This window comes from Ictalurus punctatus, chromosome 15 (assembly GCF_001660625.3).
Source record: "Ictalurus punctatus breed USDA103 chromosome 15, Coco_2.0, whole genome shotgun sequence".
NCBI lineage: Eukaryota > Metazoa > Chordata > Actinopteri > Siluriformes > Ictaluridae > Ictalurus > Ictalurus punctatus.
Window position 1 is genome coordinate 14,291,114 of NC_030430.2, and position 21,248 is coordinate 14,312,361.

Here is a 21,248-nt window from a genome sequence, read left to right on the forward strand (position 1 = left end):
TCTCTCTCTCTCAGCCATCTTGGACCCCGAGCTCGAACCTAGTAAGTGATTCAGAGTCCAATCTTCTGACATCCGTTATTTGTAAACGGGTTTGTTCGGTTAAACGTTATCCGTGCTGTTGCTTTACAAGTCTTCTGTCATAAGTGGTAAATATTTCCTTAAAATAACTTTGCGATGTTGTTGAAGCTCTTGTTAATGTAATCGACACACAGTTCAAAATGGGCGAGCTGTAGTAGTGGCCTGGCTCGCTCATGTTTGCTTCTTAGTTTTCTTGTTTTCCGAGCTTTTTAAAACAATTAAAGCTAATAGCGTATTTCTTTTTGATTTGTGTTGTATTTTTGTGTTTGTGCTCGTGCTCCTCGTGTGTAAGTCAGTGGACACTTTTGAGAAGCTGAACATGGTTAATTAGCTAAAGCGCGACATGTTCATTCGCAGTGCTACAGATTAACGCCGGCTGAGCTGTAACTGAAGCCCGAGTCTTACACCGTGTACAGTTTCTACACTGCGGTCTAGATTAAAAAAAAAAAAGTACCACAGATTGGGTTTCTCTAGGACCACGGTTTCAGGGTTTTATTTATTTTCTCTTATTATTATCTGATAGTCTACTTGGACCAAACTGTTTGTTTCCCGTGTGATACACAGTTCCTTGAAAATCGCCTGGAGTTAAAACGACTTTAGCTGAACGCAAACTTTTGTCAAAAAGATCACAGACTTGTGTTAGTTGGTTTATAAATGCCTCCAAACTGAAGTAGATACTACAAAATCTGTAGGAGACACTACAAAAACTAAAACGGGACATTTTTAAATACAGAAAATTAGTTTCCAACTCCATCTTGGCCATATAATTGTTAATATTCTTACAAGTATTCATTGTATTGGATCAGCTAAAAAAACAAAAACAAATCGACTTCATTCATGCTAATGAAACATTTATAACTTTTAAAATACAGAAATCTAGTCTTGGGATGATGTTTGAATGAAAACCGTTCATTTCACAGAGAACACTTTTTTTAAGTTATTTATTTATGTATTTTTATGAAAGACTTTTCCAGAACAGTTTGGTGGGAGTCATATTTCTTTATCGTTTAATAAACACGCTGTTATAATTGTCTTCATTCCTTTTTCAGAAGAAAACCTGTTATATGCCCAACTGTTTCATCTGTAATAAGCTTTTAAGTTGGTGTAGGAATGACCGATGTAAAATTTCATGAATGCAGGTCATCTAGAAAATGAGATTTAAAGAAATGTGATTTGAGTTGTTTCTACTGTAATTAGTGTGATGTTTATAAAGGAAATCCAGATGCATTTCATGATGTTTAATGTTTACATCAGGAAACTAAGCTTTTTAGGGATACTTGAAATGAAATGACTGTGCGAAGTGGATGGAACTTAAAGCTGCCTTCAAAGTTGCTAACTTTCAGATAATGTCATAGTTGTGAGTGGGAAAATGCAGTGAAGTAAACATTTCAGCCAAGCTTAATATTATTAGTATAATTTAAGGGCTCATATTGAAGTAAAAATGTTTGAACATGAATAATATATGAAACAAAATAATTTCTACTTGTAGCGTCTAGTCTTAATCATGACTAATGTTTCAAGCCGCTTTAACAATTGTTCAGGTTAAATTGTATGAGCTGTTATATATTCAGTGATTTTGTTATATTCGTGTTCTTACAGCTTACCGAGTCTGCCTTGCTGTGTAGAAGACACATCATTCTCAATCGTTTTTAAAACAAGACACAGTGTTCCTGCATCTAACACGTTGCTTTTTTATTTTTTTATATAGCGCTAACAATGCCAGGCGAAGCCACAGAAACTGTCCCAGTGACAGAGCAGGAGATGCAGCATCCCCAAGTGGAAACGGGTTTGTAGAAAAAAAAATTATATTTGACACTAAACGCTAATAAAGGGGTCCTGGAGCTCTTATTTTGAGTTATCTTGGTTTATTTGTTAAAAGTGAATTAAAATAAGAAAGGAAAGCCAAAGATTTGGTTTGGCTGGTATTACCACCTGCTTCTGACACTCTTAAAAAAAATTTAACCCCCAGTGACCAGCTGTTGTGGCCTCCATGCAGCATGGAGGCCTGGGTTTCTGCTTGGGGTAAAGGTTATTTTTTATTTTATTTATGTATAATTTGTTTGGCAAAATTACGCCCAGAGTTTATTCTTTAAAAATGGTGATCCAGGACCTCCATTCTTAGAAAGTCACTTAGCCATCTATGCTGGCTTTCACTTGCATGAGGTTTTGTAGATTTTTATTTATTTTATGAAGAATGTGTTTAATTGCATGGGATATGTTCAGTACAAGCATGCACAAGTACTTAAGAAGTGTTTGTCTAATGCACACGTTAGTTATGCAAACTGATGAGATGTAACAATTTTGTTAAAGTTTAGTAAATATTACAAACAAAATTAAATATATATTTATTTATTTATCTATTTATTATTTTTTTGTAGATGGTTGAAACAAAGCAAACCTGGCCTGTTTATCATTTGTTTATCATAATAGTAAGGTTGGTACATATGCACCAGGGAGAATAAAATGACTTGTGAGAAACTTTTTTTTTTTATTATTCAGCCAATGCTCTGGAAGAAATTTTTAGCAAAGTCAAATATAATGCAATTTTTTTTTTTTTTTTTTTTTTTTAAAGGAAAAATAGGTTTAAAAAAAAAAAACCTTATATATAGTTCCTTATACATTTCCTTCCATGGAAATAGCCATAGAAGCTGGCATGGTGTTAAAAAAAACAAACAACAAACTTAAGTAATATCTAATTACAAAACAAAAAGCTTTGCTCTATATTCATGTAATTCAAAAAATCTAGTTCTGTGATGTGTGTGGAAAGTAATGAAGCAAAATGATCAGAAATAGAAACCTTCCTTTTGATAGCTAAAATACTGCAATACAGTACTTTTGACCCAGTAACTAACTTGTCAACACAAAACTTGTCTAGATGTAATGCTGCTAAATTCAAAACCTGTAAGCCGTACTTAATGCTGTTTAGGACCTCTGCTGCATTTGAAAGTGGACAGTAGAAAGGTGTGGTTTGGGGGGACTTTATAGCCTACCATACAGAGTGAAGAAATGCAGAAAGATTGGGCTAGAATGATGTCAGAACACTATGAAGTGTTTTGGTGAGGTGTTGGGCCACTAGAACTGCTTCAGTGTCTCTTGGCAGAATCAGGATTCATATATATATATATATATATATATATATATATATATATATATATATATTTTTTTTTAAGTGGTCTTTTCTTTTAAGGGGGCCATTGGACCCAAACCATGCATAACTATGCCACCACATCCCCCTCAATGTAAGGGTCAAGCATCTGCCTATACTGTTCTCCTTGAGTAAACCTCACATGCACTTGCCCACTTGTCTAGAGTGTGGTAAAGGATGACCAGTCTGACCATAGCAATGAAGACCACGTCTGTATAGACCAATGCCTGTTTGTTTTTTTTCTACCATTCAACTCTATTTGAATTTGTCTTTGTAGTGACACATGTATATACACACTCAGCCCTTAATTTTCCTGATTGAGCTGAGCCACCATCCTTTTTTTGTGTGTGTGTCAGTAAACCTATGAGTATGCTACTGCTCCAGACAGCACTGATATTTGTGCTCAAAAGCCTATTCACTAATTATGCATGGATGAACTACACGTTGAACATTGTCATGTGTGCAGCGATGGTTGTAACAGGAGTAGATGTGGGGTTTTGGGCTAATTCTGTCATAGTAGAAACCTACATTTTTGAACCCACTTACTGTCCTTAATGCTTTAACCTGATGTCTAACTCACCCAGCTTTTGTAATGCATTAGATGAGCACTATATGTGTCATTGTCACATATGAAATTTTAAGTGCCACTGCATTTGAAGGAGACAAAATAAAGCTGGTGATCTTTTTCACCTGAAGATTTGGCGGTTTTATGTATTAATGGTTGCTTTGTGAGTGTATGAAACAAGTAATAGTTCTCCAGCACCACAGTGCCATGTGTTAAGCTGCCACAGATCCTAACAAGAAGTGTGATGTGTCTGAGTTGTTTTAATGGCAGTTGGGTTGATTAAACCAGTTTGAAATCCTGCGCATGTTTTAACACCATCTGAGTGAGGTGTGTGAAGAGGTCTGCCGTTCTCCTAACCCGCATGGATGTGGAATTCTGTCCATGCACTTGTGGCATTTCCGAAGTCAACTTAAGCCCCTTTTCTCCTCAGCTGCTGTTGCTTCAGTTCCTGCTGGCTCTCAGCCAAAGGCCAAAGGGGCTAAGGCTGACTCATCTCCACACACTTCTGCCCCCAAGCCTGTTCCCGTGGGCCGCCGGAAGCGCTCCTCGCTTTCTGCTTCTTCCTCGTCTCCCATTTCACCCAAATCAGCCTCTGGCCCTCGAGCCACTCCACCTTGTTCTCCACTAGCATCTCCTTCAGCTCGCTCCCCAGGTGCAGGGAAACATGAGACACCTAAGGTTGTGAAGGCTGGTAAACAGGCAAAATCCAAGAAAGCAGATTTTAAAGTTGCTGAACCTCAGCAGGTAACCCTACCTTTTGCTGCACCCTCAGAGGCAAAAACAGCACACAAGTCTTCTCCAACCTCTGCCAAGGTGGCCACTCTACCAGTAGAGGGTGCAGCTACTGCCTCTGTGTGTCCTAAAGCTGCTGGCGTAGCTCCACCGGAGGCAAAACCAGTGAACGATGAATCGGTTACCTTAGCTCCAGCAGAAGCAAAACTGGTTAAAGGTGCGGGTCCTGCAGCTGCATCTCCTCAATGTACCACTACTTCTCAAGTGAAGGCAAAACAGGTGAAGGGTGCAGCAGTTGTTCCTGTGAAAACCGAAGCACCTGCTAAAGATGTCCCAGCTCCAGTGGAGGCAAAACCAGTGAACGATGAATCGGTCACCTTAGCTCCAGCAGAGGCAAAACTAGTTAAAGGTGCAGGTCCTGCAGCTGCATCTCCTCAATGTACCACTGCTTCTCAAGTTAAGGCCAAACAGGTAAAGGGTGCAGCAGCTGCTCCAGTGAAAGCAGAGGCACCTGCTAAAGATGTCCCAGCTCCAGTGGAGGCAAAACCAGAGAAAGTTGAAGCAACTACCTCAACTTCAGATGGGGTAAAGCCATCAAAGGATGCAGGCCCTGCAGCAGCCTCTCCTAAAGGTACTATTGCTGCTCCAAGGAAGGCTAAAGAGGAGAAGGGTGCTGCAGCTTCTCCAGTGAAAGCTGAAGCACCAGCTTTATCAAAAGATGTTGTCCCAGCTACAGTTGAGGCTAAATCAGTGAAGGGTGAAGTGGCTGCCATGACTCCAGTTGATGTTGTGAAAGGTGCTGCACCACCATTGGCAAAAGATGTTGCCAAAATTTCAGTGGAGGCAAAACCAGTCAAGAGTGAAGCGTCTGCCCTGACTCCAGTTGATGTGATGCAGGTGAAGGGTGCTGCATCTGCACCAGCCTCAGTTAAAGATGTTGCTCCAGTTGAGGCAAAACCAGTGAAGGGTGATGCAGCTGCCCCAACCCCAACTCCAGTTGATGTGATGCAGGTCAAAGGTGTTGCATCTGCATCAGGAACTTCACAAGTGACTCTCCCTGCTACAGTGATTGCAAAACCATTAGAGGGTGTAGCACCTACTCCAGTGTCTCCTAAAGCTACTGTATCTCCTGATGCATTTAAAGTAGTTTCCAAGTCAGCTGCCCACGCACCCAAATCATACTCTGAGGCTGTGGCATTTTGTCCTCCTAAGGTACCAGATATGCCAAAGGTTGTTCATGAGGCCCCAGTAGTACCTAAAGGTGCTGAAGTCCCAAAGGTTTCTGCCATTGTTCCAGAAACCCCTAAGGTTACTGAAGTCCCAAAGGTTTCTGCCATTGTTCCAGAAACCCCTAAGGTTACTGAAGTCCCAAAGGTTTCTGCCATTGTTCCAGAAACCCCTAAGGTTACTGAAGTCCCAAAGGCTTCTGCCATTGTTCCAGAAACCCCTAAGATTGCTGAAGTGCCCAAAGCTGCTCCTGAATCTCCTAAGGCTCAGTCTGTACCTGCCTTATCTCCAGTGCAAAAAGCAAAGTCCGCTCCAGTCGCTGCTTCTAAAGAAAATGCAGAGGCCCGCAAAAAGAAGCCAAGTGTTGGGCCATCTAATGTTATGGCAGCAACTCCTCTTCAGTCTTCCATTTCACCTCTGGAGGAGGAGGATGACCTCCCTCCACTTATTCCTCCTGAGAAGCCTTCGACAATGCCTGTTTTCCAACCGCAGCCTGTAGTTGAGGCTCCACCTAAAGTAGAGCCGTTAGTTAAAGCTATTGTGCCCCCAACTGGTCCTGCAGCCACTGTAACACCTGCTAAAACTCAGCCTGAACCTACACCAGTTAAAGTAGCATCTAAACCGGAACCAGTAATCAAGAATGACAAGGGTATTTCTCTCTGTTCATCTTTCTCTGTTCATATGAATTCTGTAAAGAAATATCTATATTTGTTTTTTTTTCCCCCCCCCTCTATGATCAGTAATGCTTTATTTGCATTAGGGAGAGTCATATTGGCATTATTGGCAGGCATGCACATCACTTTTTTTAGTCTGGTTCTCAGGAGACCACTTTGAGAGTTTGTATGGTACTCACCCACACAGTGGTCCCCCTATAGGTCTGACTAAGCCTCATCCTCCTCACTGTCTGCCTCACTGTATTCCATTTGAATTATAGTAAATGATGATTGACTTGCTGCTTCTTGGATTGTGGAAGATGATGCACTTCCTTGATTGAGCCTGCAATGAGCTGTTTGCATCCCTAGGTCTATAGCTGACTTTGGGTCAAATGTTTGTGGTCGTGTTTGACAAGTGGATGCGCATCAGGGCTCAGAGACAAGTATGTGACAGACGGGATCTGTGCTTGTTTTTTATTATGTTGAGATGTGAAAACCCCCTCACAAGCTCCATTGCTTAAAGTAAGGGACAGCTTGATTACCTTTAGATATTGGAGTAACAATCTGGATTGCTTGTATTAACTACCTTGAATAAATCGTACACAGGACACTGCCGACATTTTCCTGCTTGCTTTAAACACATCCATTCTCTTATAATTGAGTCTCAGTCAAGAGAATGGTGCTGATCGTTGTATTGCCAAAACTGTGGAGGTCTTGCATTTATTGAGGCCTAGTGGAAGGATCAAAAACATAGTTGTCACATGACTTTAGAGATCCATATCTGTTTCAGCCTCTCCAGTTAAACCTGAGTAAATCAGTTTTGTCCTTGTCACCATCAGCATTGGAAGTGGTGAGGTTCGTATGCTGGCCTTCACCATCAAACAAAAGTGTGAACTGTCCAGTGGCTAGCATGAGTTCATCTTTACATTCTCTTATGGTCAGCTTTTCCTGCTGAAACCTTTGGGAGGGCAGCTGCAAAATGCTGCCAATGTCAAGCATGTTGGCCAGAAAACACTGAACGCACTGTGCAGATGTGTCGTCATCTGTTATAGCCAGTTGCATTTGAATGGTGGGTAAAAGTTTTGATATTTTCAACAGTGTTTTGTGCCTCCATCCAGACCATCTGATATTGTGAAACTTTCCTAATTTTAAAAAGGAGTTGCCATTCTTATCACACGACTTCTTTAGCACTTCAGCGTTTTTGTGCTCCACCTTTTATGTAAATAAAATTGCAGCAGCTTGACAATGGAACGATTAAATGTATCAGTATGAAACCGTGCGATTAGCTGACTTTGTGCAGTGCACAGAATATACACAAGGGAATCCCCAATCGCAAACATTTGCTGTAGATTTGGGAGAATGCAGTTGTACATACCGACGTTGTCCGCAGCACTGTCTGTCCTCCATTCATCCAAGCCTGAGTCGTGGAATAGATTGACCAGCCCACTCGTTATTTGCCATGCTGTTCGTTTAGCACCCAGTTAAGGAAATCAATGGTGAACTCTCCGTTGGTGGTCAGACACGATAAACAATTTCCAGCTCCGTTTTTATGTCCTCCCATCCGTCAAAAGAAGACCCCAAAATTCAGCTGATTTCAACTTTCCCCTCAAATACTAGTACTAGTCAGTGCTATGCTTTGAATTATTCGCGTTCCCCCTTCATGTTAATGATCTGCCCCTCCGACATTCACTCCTAGTCTTTTTAATAATGCCATATCCTCAGCATACAAAGACACAAGACGTGCGTGTTTAGCTTTATGAACAGCCACGAGAAAAACATTACACAGAGCCATCTATTGCTCTTCATTCACCTCGTTTTGCCATCTAGCAAGTGGGTGACTGGATATTTCATTTGGACTAGCTTGTGTTCTTAATAGCTTGTACTACATTTGTATGATCCTTACTCATTTCATGCTTATCAAACACTGGATGACTGAAATTCTTTGTCCCTGCATAGAAGGCACTAGTTTTGTCTGCTAGGTGGGGATGTGAGTGGCATATCTTACACCACATTTGTCTGCGCTCACCGTCAGATTCTAGCCATGGCACTTCTTGAAGCCACTTCTGAGAGAACTCTCTTCTCTCGAGCTGACGTTTTTTCTGAGGTGGAGGAATGCCAGAGAAGTTGCTTAACGTCTGTTGTTTTTTGGACATCTCTCACAGTATTACAGTTAGTCGATCCAAGATGGTGACTGTGTATTTACAGCTATTGGTATGCAAATGAGTGGTCTAAGATAGTTAACCCTGTGCATTTTTTTACTTCGGTCACACATGCGCACCAGTTATGTGCGCCCCTGATTATTGGTGAATAAGCTTGAAAAAGTGTTCAGGTTCATGCCCACTGTATTAATTAATTTTTAAATAATGCTTCTTAACAATTGCTAGGGATGGTGGGCCATGTACAGATGTTTTAGATTAAATGTAATACAATTACGTAATTATTTACAATATAATAGTAGGTTTTAAATTCAGAGTGTTAATATTTTATGTGAAACTATTCTCCTATAGTGAGGAAATTAGTCACTGGCCAATCTTTTACTCCTAAACCAATTTTATTCCGAGCTTTTTTACATGTGCGTTTAAATTATTAGTGTAGCAGACGAAAGTAATGTTTCTTTAGCACTGCATTCTGTTTTCTTAGCTGGCTTTTGTATGTTTGACCTGTTAATATTTTTACATTAAGTAGCATCTGGGTTTTACGTTAAAGGGTCCGGCACTGAATCAGACAGTGATGAATCGGTTCCTGAACTGGAGGAGCAGGATTCTACACAGACGCAGCAGGCACAGGTAAGACTGAACATACACGTGTAACACTTGACTAAAAAATGGAAACTGTCAGTGTTAAAACGATAATCTGTTGTTCATTATTGGGAAAGCTATTTTCATCTCTTACACAGCTTGCAGCTGCTGCTGAAATTGATGAGGAGCCTGTCAGTAAAGCCAAACAAAGCAGAAGTGAAAAGAAAGCGAGAAAGGTGAGTGGTGCATCCCCCGTAGTTGTTCATTGGTTTTGTTATCCAAAGCTAAGCTTTTCATCTGACTTGTATTTTTCAGGCGATGTCCAAATTGGGTCTCAGACAAGTGACCGGAGTTACCAGGGTAACCATTCGCAAGTCTAAGAACATTCTCTTTGTCATCACCAAACCAGACGTCTACAAAAGCCCAGCTTCAGACACTTACATCGTCTTCGGAGAGGCTAAGGTAAGACCTTCTAGGATTGTTTGTGGTGCATGATACAAAAGAAATGTTTGTACATCACAGTAAAAGCTGAAGCGTTTCCACACACTTACCTCCTCTTTGTGATGATTTAAACAGTTTGACTTTCGTTCTTCTGAGACTAATGAAGCCAAACTTTCTGTCCTGAAAGAGGATTTTGGTCACACACCGCTTTTCTGCATTTGAATTCAAAGCGAAGTAATTTGCGGGATTGTATAAATCAATCACTGTTTGTGCTTCTTTAGATTGAGGACTTGTCCCAGCAAGCTCAGCTGGCTGCTGCAGAGAAGTTCAAGGTCCAGGGAGAAGCAGCATCAAACATCCAAGAAAGCACACAGACGCCTACAGTACACGAGGAAAGCGAAGAGGAAGAGGTCAGGACATTCTTTTTCTGTAATATTTAGTTGGGCATACTCGATGTATAATTTAATATACATACGCACTAATATTTTCTGCGGGAGGCATGTTTTAAAAGTCAAATCTGTTTTATTTCAAGGTTGATGAAACCGGAGTAGAGGTTAAGGACATTGAGCTGGTCATGTCTCAAGCCAACGTATCACGGGCGAAGGCTGTTCGCGCACTGAAGAATAACAACAACGACATTGTAAATGCCATTATGGTGAGTTTAGACAATTACATCATCTCCAGTGTGCAGAAATACTTCTGTGATGATTTAACAGCATGACTTTCGTTCTTCTGAGTCTGTTGAAGCCAAATATCTGTTCTGAGAAGAGTTCTGTGTTGATTTTTGATAATTCTGCATGTTTCAAACACATGGCTTAATTAACCCGTTTTCTTTCTTCACAGGAATTGACGATGTAGATGGATATCAGAGCAGGGCAGAATGAGATGTTGCTGAATTAATCTACACTATTTGTACAATTTATACCCAAGAGAAATAAAGGTGTGGCTTGATGGCTATGGTCTGGTTTATTATATTTCGATAATGGGAATGAGGCACTTGTTAGCAAAGTTAATGAATCTTATTTCTATGTGAATTATGTAGTACAGTGTTCAGTGGCAATAGACTTGAGTTTCTTTTTGTTGCTGGAATAAAATAAGGTTTTATTTATCAATTAAATAATGTTGCTATGAACTTCCGTTAACTAAAGTGCAGCTGCACTACCCAGATTGTCATCAAATTAGGAGCTCTAACTAAGCAGTTATATTAAACTAGATGCTATATCCCACAAGCAAGAGAGCTGTTGTACGAATATTGGGACTCCTGTGATTTGGCTTTAGGTACCAGTGACCTGTTTATATGACAGTTGTATTAATAAGGTATTAAAATGAAGTAACAGACATTTCAGAGACAATATGGGCAAATATTTAGTTTTTTTTCCCAACAGATATGGTTCCCAAAGAAGCCACAACTGAAATAGTTTGTTGGATGTTGCCATGGCAATGCACAGACTGACTGACAGTCAGTAGTACAGTGCATCCGGAAAGTATTCACAGCGCTTCACTTTTTTCACATTTTGTTATGTTACAGCCTTATTCCAATATGGATTAAATTCATTATTTTCCTCAAAATTCTACGAACAATACCCCATAATGACAACATGAAAGAAGTTTGTTTGAAATCTTTGCAAATTTATTAAAAATAAAAAAACAAAAAAACACATTTACATAAGTATTCAAAGCCTTTGCCATGATACTCAAAATTGAGCTCCGGTGCATCCTGTTTCCACTGATCATCCTTGAGATGTTTCTACAACGTGATTGGAGTCCACCAGTGGTAAATTCAGTTGATTGGACATGATTTGGAAAGGCACACACGTCTATATAAGGTCCCACAGTTAACAATGCATGTCTGAGCACAAACCAAGCCATGAAGTCCAAGGAACTGTCGGTAGACCTCCGAGACAGGATTGTATCGAGGCACAGATCTGGGGAAGGGTACAGAAACATTTCGGCAGCATTGAAGGTCCCAATGAGCACAGTGGCTTCTATCATCCGTAAATGGAAGAAGTCTGGAAAGAGCAGGACTCTTCCTAGAGCTGGCTACCCGGCCAAACTGAGCGATCAGGGGAGAAGGGCCTTAGTCGGGGAGGTGACCAAAGACCCGATGGTCACTCTGACAGAGCTCCAGCGTGTTTCTGTGGAGAGAGGAGAACCTTCCAGAAGAACAACCATCTCTGCAGCACTCCACCAATCAGGCCTGAATGGTAGAGTGGAGAGATGGAAGCCACTCCTCAGAAAAAGGCACATGACAGTCTACCTGGAGTTTGCCAAAAGGCACCTGATGGACTCTCAGACCAAAGATTGAACTCTGGCCTGAATGGCAAGCGTCATGTCTGGAGGAAACCAGGTGCCACTCATCACCTGTTCAATACCATGCCTACAGTGAAGCATGGTGGTGGCAGCATCATGCTGTGGGGATGTTTTTCAGCGGCAGGAACTGGGAGACTAGTCAGGATCGAGAGAAAAATGAATGCAGCAATATACAGAGACATCCTTGATGAAAACCTGCTCCAGAGCGCTCTGGACCTCAGACTGGTGTGAAGGTTCATCTTCCAACAGGACCCTAAGCACACAGCCAAGATAACAAAGGAATGGCTACAGGACAACTCTGTGAATGTCCTTGTGGCCCAGCCAGAGCCCAGACTTGAACCTGATTGGACATCTCTGGAGAGATCTGAAAATGGCTGTGCACGGACGCTCCCCATCCAACCTGATGGAGGTTGAGCGGTCCTGCAAAGAAGAATGGGAGAAACTGCCCAGAAATATGTGTGCCAAGCTTGTAGCATCATTCTCAAAAAGACTTGAGGCTGTAATTGGTGCCAAAGGTGTTTCAACAAAATATTGAGCAAAGGCTGTGAATACTTATGTACATGTACTTTTGTTGTTTTTTATTTTTAATAAATTTGCAAAGATCTCAAACAAACTTCTTTCACATTGTCATTATGGGGTATTTGTAGAATTTTGAGGAAAATAATGATTTAATCCATTTTGGAATAAGGCTGTAACATAGAATTTGGGAAAAGTGAAGCGCTGTGAATACTTTCCGGATGCACTGTAAGTGTAGTAACAGTTTGAGTGTAACAAACTATTGCTAGAATTGGAAATTAACGTAGCGAACACCGAAAAGGGGAGTGAAACGAACCGAGAAGTATACCACTGGTGTTATACTAAATATAAGTATCTTGGAATGGCACTTGACCAGTCAAATTAGTTGACCTTAATTAACTGTTGTATAATACATCCTTACTTCACAAGTTGAGGAGGTACTATGTTATTAGTGTGTTTTTTTTCCATAATGAAAAGCAAGTTTTCAGTTAAAACACCTTGAAATGTGTTTTTTGGGACACTTTGCTCATTTTTACCAAACCCTTTACTATTTGCTATTGACTATGCTTAGAAGTTCCAGCATAATTCATTGTTATTAATACTGTTTGCTGCATCAGTTCACATGCTGTAAGTGCCTCTCAGGAGGTATTGATACTGGGAAACACCCCTAAATATAGAAACTTCATGGGCATGAAGGGTTAGGGTCATATAGTTAATTTCAGAAAGGAGAAAGAGGATTGGTCCAAGGGAGGGGCATGTGGCTTATCCCACCAGCAAACCCACCAATAGGATTTTGTCTTGACTATAACAGTGCTCAATGTAAACACAAGGAAAAGAAACCTAAACTATATATAGATTGTACTGCATATGTAAGTGGACCTTGTTAACATTTTGACTGGGGAGGAGTACAGACAGGTAAAATCAAGCTTCTCTGGTTACCAACATTGCATGACTGTCAAGGGTAAAAGAAAATAGTTAGAAATCTCAAGAATATGACTTGCATTTTATTTATGGTATTTTTTTTCTGTTACATCCATTATCCAATCCAAATCTTAAGATCCTCAAATAACCTGAAGCATTTTATACAGTATGCTGGTTGTTTATAGAACCTTGTGGCTTAAAACAGTACATTTTAGGTTAATTGAAATTCAATATATTAACATTGTAAAGAAAAGAAACATCCTATTGTGATCTTTTACCAAATTTTCCATAGTTCCATCTCATTTATTTGATTTATATCAAAGCCAATCATTCTGTGTTTTCTGGGTCATAGTACTTTAGTAGCAGCAAACCTGTCTTACCTATTTGCATTGTAACAAGACAAAATGTTTTGGACTGGTGGTTATGTATCTCTTTTGTGTGTTGCCATTTATAGAAGGTTTATTGTTTTCACATGGGCGAACAGTTTGTACACAATGTCAAGGGCAGCAAGGCCGCATTTCTAATAAAGTAGATGAGAGGAGGGCCCTGTGTTTGCCATGTGACCTATTATGTCAGGCTTTTATACATATGCTTTAAAATGAAAAGTAGTCCTCTAAAGGGATTTATTATTATTATTTTAACCTTTTGGCCTCTGTCCTGAGGGAGTATGGTCATGGTTGCTGCTGTTCATTCATAAATGACATATGTTGTAATGTGCAAAGTATATATATGTAATTCAGTTATATATTGAACCAAGAAAATGAAGGCAAAGTTTATCCTGAAATGACAGATTATGATATTAAACCAAACATCTGAAAAGGACTGTTGAAAATTACAGTAAATGGTGGTCTACAACAAAAGCAACCAGGAGGGGGCACCCTAGCACAATGCTAGCAGTTTCAACACAAGTCATGTTTTAGTGTCACCTGGTGTTTTTATAATTCTGGATACAATAAATAGATAGATAAACACGTATGGAAATGTCCTTTGGGTTTGGACAGAATAGGTACATAAGATACATATTTCACTGAATACAGAACAAGATTTGATGATCTCTTTTGCTTTCTAGGAATTGAGTGCTTCAGAAACTTTGCCCCAGGCTTTTTTTTCACTTCAGCGATCCATTTTCTCTCTCATTGTGTTTATGTGACTGATGGGGCGGTACATCAGCACAAATTTGGACAGAACCTTTGGGCCACAGAGGTTGCAGTTACTATGTAGGATAAGGAACCTGCACACTAGCACCAGAGTTTTGTCTCATCTTGCTGCGACTCCTTGTTCCATTAGGCCCCACAGGTCATACATGAACTGCCACTGTAATTTTGTCTGGAGCATTTCCCTCAAAGGATCACAGGCGAGACCTCTGAGGCCCACACATACTGGTCTGAAACATGAAGTTAAACAGTGCTATGTCCAGGTTTCTCGCATTTATTCCACTTCCAACAGGGAGAGCTTGAAACCAGAGGCTCCAGTTAGGGATTACACTGACAGTAAGGCTAATTTGCAGATGCAATGGATGCAAATAAGATTCAGAGACTCTTTCAAGCACTTGTCTCGACATATCAATGTGTATTTTAAACAGAAAGAGATGTCTACGTCTTGTGATGTTGGTCAGGCTGGATTTATGTCTGCACTGCAGAAGCCTCTTACTGGAGTGCAAAAACAAGCACAGACCCAAAATGCTGTTGAGGGCAAAGAGGCCAGAGAGTTTAAACGGGTGCAGTGTCTATCCATTAGCCAGTCTGAGGAATCACCTTTGACCTCAGGATATCCGGGACTACAACTGTTTCATATGAGTTCTCTGGTGACCAAATTTGGGGAAAGCTATAGTTATGTAGCCAGTCACATAAACTCTGTGTTCTCGAAACAAATCTGTATGGAGGTGCCATCATCTGAAGACATTCTTGGAAGGGCTAGGGAAATATCTAGAAGAACTACCAAAAATCAGAGCACCAATATCAAAGAAAATGTGTTTCCAGAAACTAGCCCCACTCACCTTAATGCAGCTACAGTAGATGTTAATAACACTGATGTTTGTAGCTCCTTAGAGGAAGGGTATCTTCATTTTGCTTGTCATATCAACCGATACTTTGGTGCAAAAGTGACAGATACTATTAAGGATTCACCACATCAGCAAGGCAAGGACTCAGAGACTCACCTGGACCATCAGAAAAGTTGCACAGCCTCACCGGACACACTTCCCCTCCGTCCTAAATCTCTTTTCCATATGAGCAACCTCACCACACACTTTGGGGAAAACTATGCCTATATGGCCACTCATATCAATCGCTATTTCCAAAGCTCTGCAGCTACAGATGAGGAAATGGAAAGAGATCCATACCGTGGAGAATCTGGAAGTACTCTGAAGAAACATACATCCTTGTTCCAGGGCCTTTTCAGGAGCTACCTGGGAAGGGTTTCTAGTAGTCCTACCACAGTAGACCTTACCCTGGACAGAGTGGTAAGTCATGCTCCAGCTAACTGCTCCCATATCATGCATGTATCATCAGCAATTTATGAATAATTAGATTCATTTACTTGTGTACTGAATGCTGACAGTGTCTTCAATTAGCACCAGCCTTTCGCCTTGCAGTTAATATAGTGTTCTATCATTTAAACGAAAGTACAAATAGTTTTGTGACAGTAGGACTGCTCTATAGGCAGAACGAAGACAGCTGGCAGAGGACAGGACTCGAGTTCTACTGGGCAAGCTGGAGAAAGCAAGGACATGTTCATCTATCAGCTCCTGTATAGAAGAGTTGAACGCTCACTTAATTCTCAACCCAGCATGCAAGAGTGTTGTGTGGCAGGTACAAATTTTCACTCACTTTTGTAAGCTTTTCAAGCTTCTTAATTTTTAACATGTTTCTGCAGTAATTCCTTCATTGATAGAGGTTGGTTATTGAAATTTGACTGTCTTTAGGAAAAATCAACAACGCATGTACTGAAGCATCGACGGCTATTTTGGATGGATGAGAAACTTCAAGCTGCCATTAGAGAAACTCTAGCCCTGATCGGCTATGTGGATCCACTCAAAGGCTGGGGGATACGAGTGCTGTCCATCGATGGTGGTGGCACCAGGTACAGACATTCCACAAAAACAGTGGGAACTACAATGTATATATTTTTTGTTGTTAGTGCAATAGTTTCATTGTTTACATTTACATTACTGAAAAGTTCTTGGAAAATCTTGGACACATATGGCAAAGAACAATGGGTGGAAACTGACTGTGATCTTGCGATTAATTCTTCTACAGAGGGGTCGTTCCACTGCAGGTACTAAAAGAGCTGGAGGCTCAGACAGGAAAACGGGTCTATCAGCTCTTTGACTATGTGTGTGGCGTGAGCACAGGTAACTATTGTACAGCAGGCTAAACTGTTCTTCAGTTGAGTTGGACCTGGTTTCTGAAAACGTAGTGACACTGAAGCCGCATTTCCACCGCAGGAACTTTCCCCAGGAACTAGGGACTTTTGGAGATACTCAGTGTGTTTCCACCGCAGGGACCAGGGTCTAAATTAAGTTCCGGGTAAAATATTTCTCCATCAGAAAGTCCCTCCTCGGCAAGTGGTACTCTATCAAAGTTCAGGACATTTGGGGGGTGGGACTTGGGCACTGAACATGCTAATTGGTTGAGTACACACATTTTATTTTCAAGCACCATTTTTATAAGTCTGTTGTGGTGCGTACAGTAACAGTTGTTTATTGTGATTCGAATCAACACAATGGATTTTCTTACGAAATAGGACAGATGGACCGACGACGGGGTTCAGGCCTTAATAAGTATTTATGCTGAGGACGAAATACAGAGGGAACTGGAAATGGCAACCCGCAACGAAAAAGTATACTTAAAAATATCGAGTCGGTTAAGCAAGCTGGTCATTGTTCACACAGGAAAACAGTGCAGAGAGAAGCTTGTGCGTGCGCGTACGAAGGTTTGTGTTCCAATCAGAGCCTGCTACATGTTTTTATGAGCTGAGCAAACATTTTACATTATTACATCATTAAAATCAGCTTACTTTATGTCAATAATCAGTTTGATTGTAGCATACTTTGAGGCTTCATATCCTCGCTAAGGGCTTGTCGCGCGCAGTTATATGGTACGTCACCAGACTAATTTGCCTAATCTATTTTAGACTACGATGGAAATGCAGACAACAAAGGTCTGGGGAAACCAAATGGTCCCTTGAAAAAAGTTCCTGGGACTAATTGTTCCAGGTAATTTAAGTGGAAACACGGCTAAAGAGAATTACCTTGACCTGTCCTTTCAGATACCGTGGCCGTTAACACTGCAATGATTTTGTAAATGGAAGTCTCTGTGTTCCTGGTCATTTCATCAGGAGCCGTTTTGGCCTTCATGTTGGCTTTGGCTCATTTCTCGATAGAGGAGTGTGAGGAAATGTACAGACGTTTTGGGTCAGATGTTTTCAGACAGAACCCTCTGGTTGGCACTGTGAAAATGGGCTGGACTCACTCATACTACAATACGGAGACATGGGAGATGATCCTGAAGTAAGTTATTTTTAGTAGAAACAAGTACTTGTTTTTCTAACACAAATAGGCATAAATCTTTGGCATTTAATACTTAACAAACACTTATCTGGCTCACAGGGAGAAAATAGGTGACCACCTCCTTGTTAGAACAGCCAGAGATGAGCGGAGTCCTAAGGTGAATCCGATGATTATGTTCTATACTGGCTCAGAGATTCTGAAGCAGTTATTTTGTCCTGAGAGCCAATAACCACTTCATTAATAACACTCTTGATCACTGCAGGTGTCTGCAGTGAGTGCAGTAGTGAACTGGGGTACCAGTCCCAAACCCTTTATCTTTAGAAACTATAATCACTCTCCAGGATGCCTCAGCCGTTATGCAGGTGGATCTGGATACCAACTGTGGCAGGCAGTACGAGCTTCTTCTGCTGCTCCAGGATACTTCCAGGAGTTTCCCCTATATAATGACATACATCAGGTCAGACTGTTCAAACAGTCATATTGGAACACACAATAGATAGTTTTATATACAGTTAATGTATACTGTGCTCTTGTATCTACTCTCAGTAGAATTTTCTCCTCTGGTCTAGGATGGAGGTATCATTCTGAACAATCCCTGTGCTCTTGCTGTCCACGAAAGCCGGCTACTCTGGCCCAATCAGCCCTTCCAGTGTGTGCTGTCTCTAGGAACCGGTTGGTATGATAATGCCAGAAGGGGGCCTGCCACGTCCACTAGTCTCAGAGCCAAAATCAGCAACTTGATCAGCAGTGCCACAGACACTGAGGGTTAGTCTGCAAATAATTATTTTTGGCTGAATTTATTTAATATGCAAGTAATAAAATATGATAAGTAGTGCTGTTATAAGAAAATAATCAGTGACAGGGTGATGTGATGCGATTATTTTCCTATTTTCTTATTTTCCTTCCACTTTTTCCCCACTGATAAAATCCTTTGTTGAGTTGGCAGTGTGTTTTGGATTGTTGACTTGCTGCATGATAAAGTTCCTCCCGATAACTAACATCATCAATAGAGATTAGTTAGCCTGTTCTAGAACCAGCCATGACACTACCTCCACCATGTTTCACAGATGAGTGTGTATATTTTGGATCTTGAGCAGATCCTTCCTTTTTCCATACTTTGGCCTTTCCATCATTTTGGCAGAGGTTAATCTTGGTTCCAGAACTTTTGTGGCTCATTTCTGTATTTCTTTGTGAATCGCAATCTGACTTTCTGATTCTTACTGCTGATGAGTGGTTTGCATCTGGTGGTATGGCCTCTTATTTCTGCTCTCTAAGTCTTCTTCAAATGGTGGATTGTGATACCCTCATCCCTGCCCTGTGGAGGTTGTTGGTGATGTCACTGACTGTTGTTTTTGGATTTTCTTCAAAGCTCTCACAATATGTCTGTCATCAGCTGTTGTTGTTTTCCTTGGCCGACCCATTCGCTGTGTGCTGCTCAGTACACAAGTGGATTCTTTCTTTTTCAAGACATTCCAAATTGTTGTATTGGCTATGCCCAATGGTTTATTCTTTTTAAAAACAAATACAGTCTTCACAGGTGAAACTGAAGGCTCAAACCAAGAGTAAACATTAAGAGCTGTTTATTATTTAAACAATCAATCTAACAGGACACGCCTGGGTAAAAAGAAACACTTGTCAGTCACGTGTTCCAATACTTTTCGTCACCTACAAATTGAGTGGTCTGATACAAAATGTGCTATGTTCAATGGCATTTCACACATCTTACATAAGTACCAGAAAATAAAAGCTGAAATTCTAAACTGCCTTTCCAGACAGTAGTTTCATAGGAGACTGTAGTTTCCTGTTAATTACATTATAACATATAATATATAAACAGTTGTTCATTCACCAGCCTCTGCTTTTTCTAAGACAAAAAGCAGCTTGTCATGTTAATGAGAAACCAGAAAGTGCAAAGTCCTCTGTCCTGAAGACTCCCAGGGCAGAAAACACACTGACCATTACAAAGCACTGACACCCGAGACTCCTTTTATGTTACTATATAAATGACAACATATTAGAGTGAGTGCATTAATATAAACTATAAATTACAGCCCAAAATACTTGACAATAAAATGTAATCAATTAGTGGCCGATAGACAAATATCAGATATCAAGTGTCCTTACTGATAATCCACTAAATGAAATATCCAATTTCAGGTGTGCACACTCTGCTGGCGGATCTGCTGGAGCCAAATGTGTATTTTCGCTTTAACCCAATGCTGAGTGCTGAGGTCTCACTGGATGAAAGCAGGCCTGGTGCTCTGAAGCAGCTTCAGGTGGATACTAAGCAGTATTTAGAGAGGAATGAGCCCAAACTGAAACTGCTTTGCGGTGTACTGGGTGAAGAACGCACAACATTCTGGAAAACTCGGGACTGGATCAGTGAGAAAGCCTGGCAGCTACAGCAGCGATGGGCATGACTGAATAAATGACATGGGTTTGAAGACCTGCTAAACTTTGCTCTGTTTACAGAGTGCAATATTACAATGAGGTGGTATCAATTGTAATGCTTCTTCAGCTCTTCACTTGTGCAATGACCTCACATGAAATAAACTTTTGTAAATTATTGTCACTGGTTCTTTGTCAAGACATAGTACACCTGAAGCTGTCACAAGGGAAATGTGCAGTGGTGTACCATTTCAGGTCGAAACAGGATCACAGGACTATTTTTTAACATGTTTCAGTCCTCATTTGAGAGTTAAGAAAAATGAATAGTTTTGCCTTTCCTGAATACATTGACTTTTTTTTCTTGCCATTTATAGTAGTTATTTATACCATACAGTCTAAATTATGTGTCAGAAACCTGAGTAGATAGCAGCCGTTAATGTTCCCAGTGTTTGACCAATGCACTGAAGGCACACAATAGTGTCTCTGGATTTTGATCGAGGTTATGTGATGATTTTAGTACTGTATTAATATTGAAGGTAATAATATGTTTTTGAACAGTTTGGAGTGTTATTTCAGACAAATAAACAAATCTAGATTAGTAAGATTCTTCTTTTGTTTCTTAAAAAAAAATCACATTGATGTGGGGTCTACATGTTCAAATTTATTGTAAAGTAAAATAATTTATATGTATTGCAGCTCAAAATTTTTTTTAAATTAATTTTATTCATAATTTAATTCAAAAAGTGAAACTTTCATATATACTATAGTCATTACACATAAAGTGAAATATTTCAAGCCTTTTTTTGTTTTGTTTTAGTCTTGATGATTACGGCTTACAGCTCATGGAAATCAAAAATCCAGTATCTCAAAATATCAGAATAAACAATTTATAATAACGTGGTCAGCAAACCACTGCAACACATTAGAGAGAGAGAGAGTGTGTGTGTGTGTGTGTGTGTGTGTGTGTGTGTGTGTGTGTGTGTGTGTGTGTGCGTGCTCGCTCACACTATGTGGTGTGAGACTT

At 40.3% G+C, this 21,248-nt stretch overlaps 2 protein-coding genes and 2 non-coding genes across 11 annotated transcripts; all 4 read left to right on the forward strand.

Moving 5' to 3' along the window:
* The first annotated feature begins 18 nt into the window (after nucleotides 1-18).
* naca (nascent polypeptide associated complex subunit alpha) lies at nucleotides 19-10,534 on the forward strand. 7 transcript variants are annotated; one of them, XM_017487293.3, is made up of 9 exons: nucleotides 19-41; nucleotides 1,787-1,864; nucleotides 4,219-6,396; nucleotides 9,107-9,186; nucleotides 9,276-9,374; nucleotides 9,454-9,600; nucleotides 9,861-9,989; nucleotides 10,112-10,234; nucleotides 10,423-10,534. In XM_017487293.3, exons 2-9 carry the CDS (start codon nucleotides 1,795-1,797, stop codon nucleotides 10,435-10,437), a joined length of 2,841 nt encoding a protein of 946 aa, XP_017342782.2. In that variant the 5' UTR covers nucleotides 19-41; nucleotides 1,787-1,794; the 3' UTR covers nucleotides 10,438-10,534. The 7 variants fall into 7 exon arrangements, with proteins under 7 accessions (XP_017342782.2, XP_017342784.2, XP_017342785.1 ...); XM_017487295.3 differs by having other exon boundaries at nucleotides 9,297-9,374; XM_017487294.3 differs by lacking the exon at nucleotides 19-41 and adding an exon at nucleotides 50-146.
* On the forward strand, nucleotides 9,693-9,768 carry LOC124628995 (small nucleolar RNA SNORD59). Its single transcript, XR_006983828.1, has one exon. It is a non-coding gene; the product is annotated as a small nucleolar RNA SNORD59 (small nucleolar RNA).
* LOC124628994 (small nucleolar RNA SNORD59) lies at nucleotides 10,275-10,348 on the forward strand. The gene has a single exon (XR_006983827.1). It is a non-coding gene; the product is annotated as a small nucleolar RNA SNORD59 (small nucleolar RNA).
* Nucleotides 10,535-10,683: 149 nt separating the features above from the next.
* LOC108275530 (calcium-independent phospholipase A2-gamma) lies at nucleotides 10,684-20,819 on the forward strand. Of its 2 annotated transcripts, none has more exons than XM_017486406.3 (10): nucleotides 10,684-13,320; nucleotides 14,396-15,787; nucleotides 15,987-16,136; nucleotides 16,250-16,407; nucleotides 16,584-16,678; nucleotides 17,665-17,836; nucleotides 17,936-17,993; nucleotides 18,099-18,293; nucleotides 18,406-18,601; nucleotides 19,994-20,819. In XM_017486406.3, the coding sequence occupies exons 2-10, from the start codon at nucleotides 14,480-14,482 to the stop codon at nucleotides 20,254-20,256; spliced, it is 2,595 nt and encodes an 864-aa protein (XP_017341895.1). In that variant the 5' UTR covers nucleotides 10,684-13,320; nucleotides 14,396-14,479; the 3' UTR covers nucleotides 20,257-20,819. The 2 variants fall into 2 exon arrangements, with proteins under 2 accessions (XP_017341895.1, XP_017341896.1); XM_017486407.3 differs by having other exon boundaries at nucleotides 17,710-17,836.
* Nucleotides 20,820-21,248: the final 429 nt, after the last annotated feature.

Coding starts and splice junctions, on each gene's coding strand:
- naca (XM_017487293.3), top strand. CDS start 1,795: ATGCCAGGCGAAGCCACAGAAACTGTCCCAGTGACAGAGCAGGAGATG. Junction 6,397..9,106: donor AGTAATCAAGAATGACAAGG/GTATTTCTCTCT, acceptor TTTACGTTAAAG/GGTCCGGCACTGAATCAGAC. Junction 9,375..9,453: donor GTGAAAAGAAAGCGAGAAAG/GTGAGTGGTGCA, acceptor TGTATTTTTCAG/GCGATGTCCAAATTGGGTCT.
- LOC108275530 (XM_017486406.3), top strand. CDS start 14,480: ATGGGGCGGTACATCAGCACAAATTTGGACAGAACCTTTGGGCCACAG. Junction 16,137..16,249: donor GCAAGAGTGTTGTGTGGCAG/GTACAAATTTTC, acceptor GACTGTCTTTAG/GAAAAATCAACAACGCATGT. Junction 18,294..18,405: donor TATATAATGACATACATCAG/GTCAGACTGTTC, acceptor CCTCTGGTCTAG/GATGGAGGTATCATTCTGAA.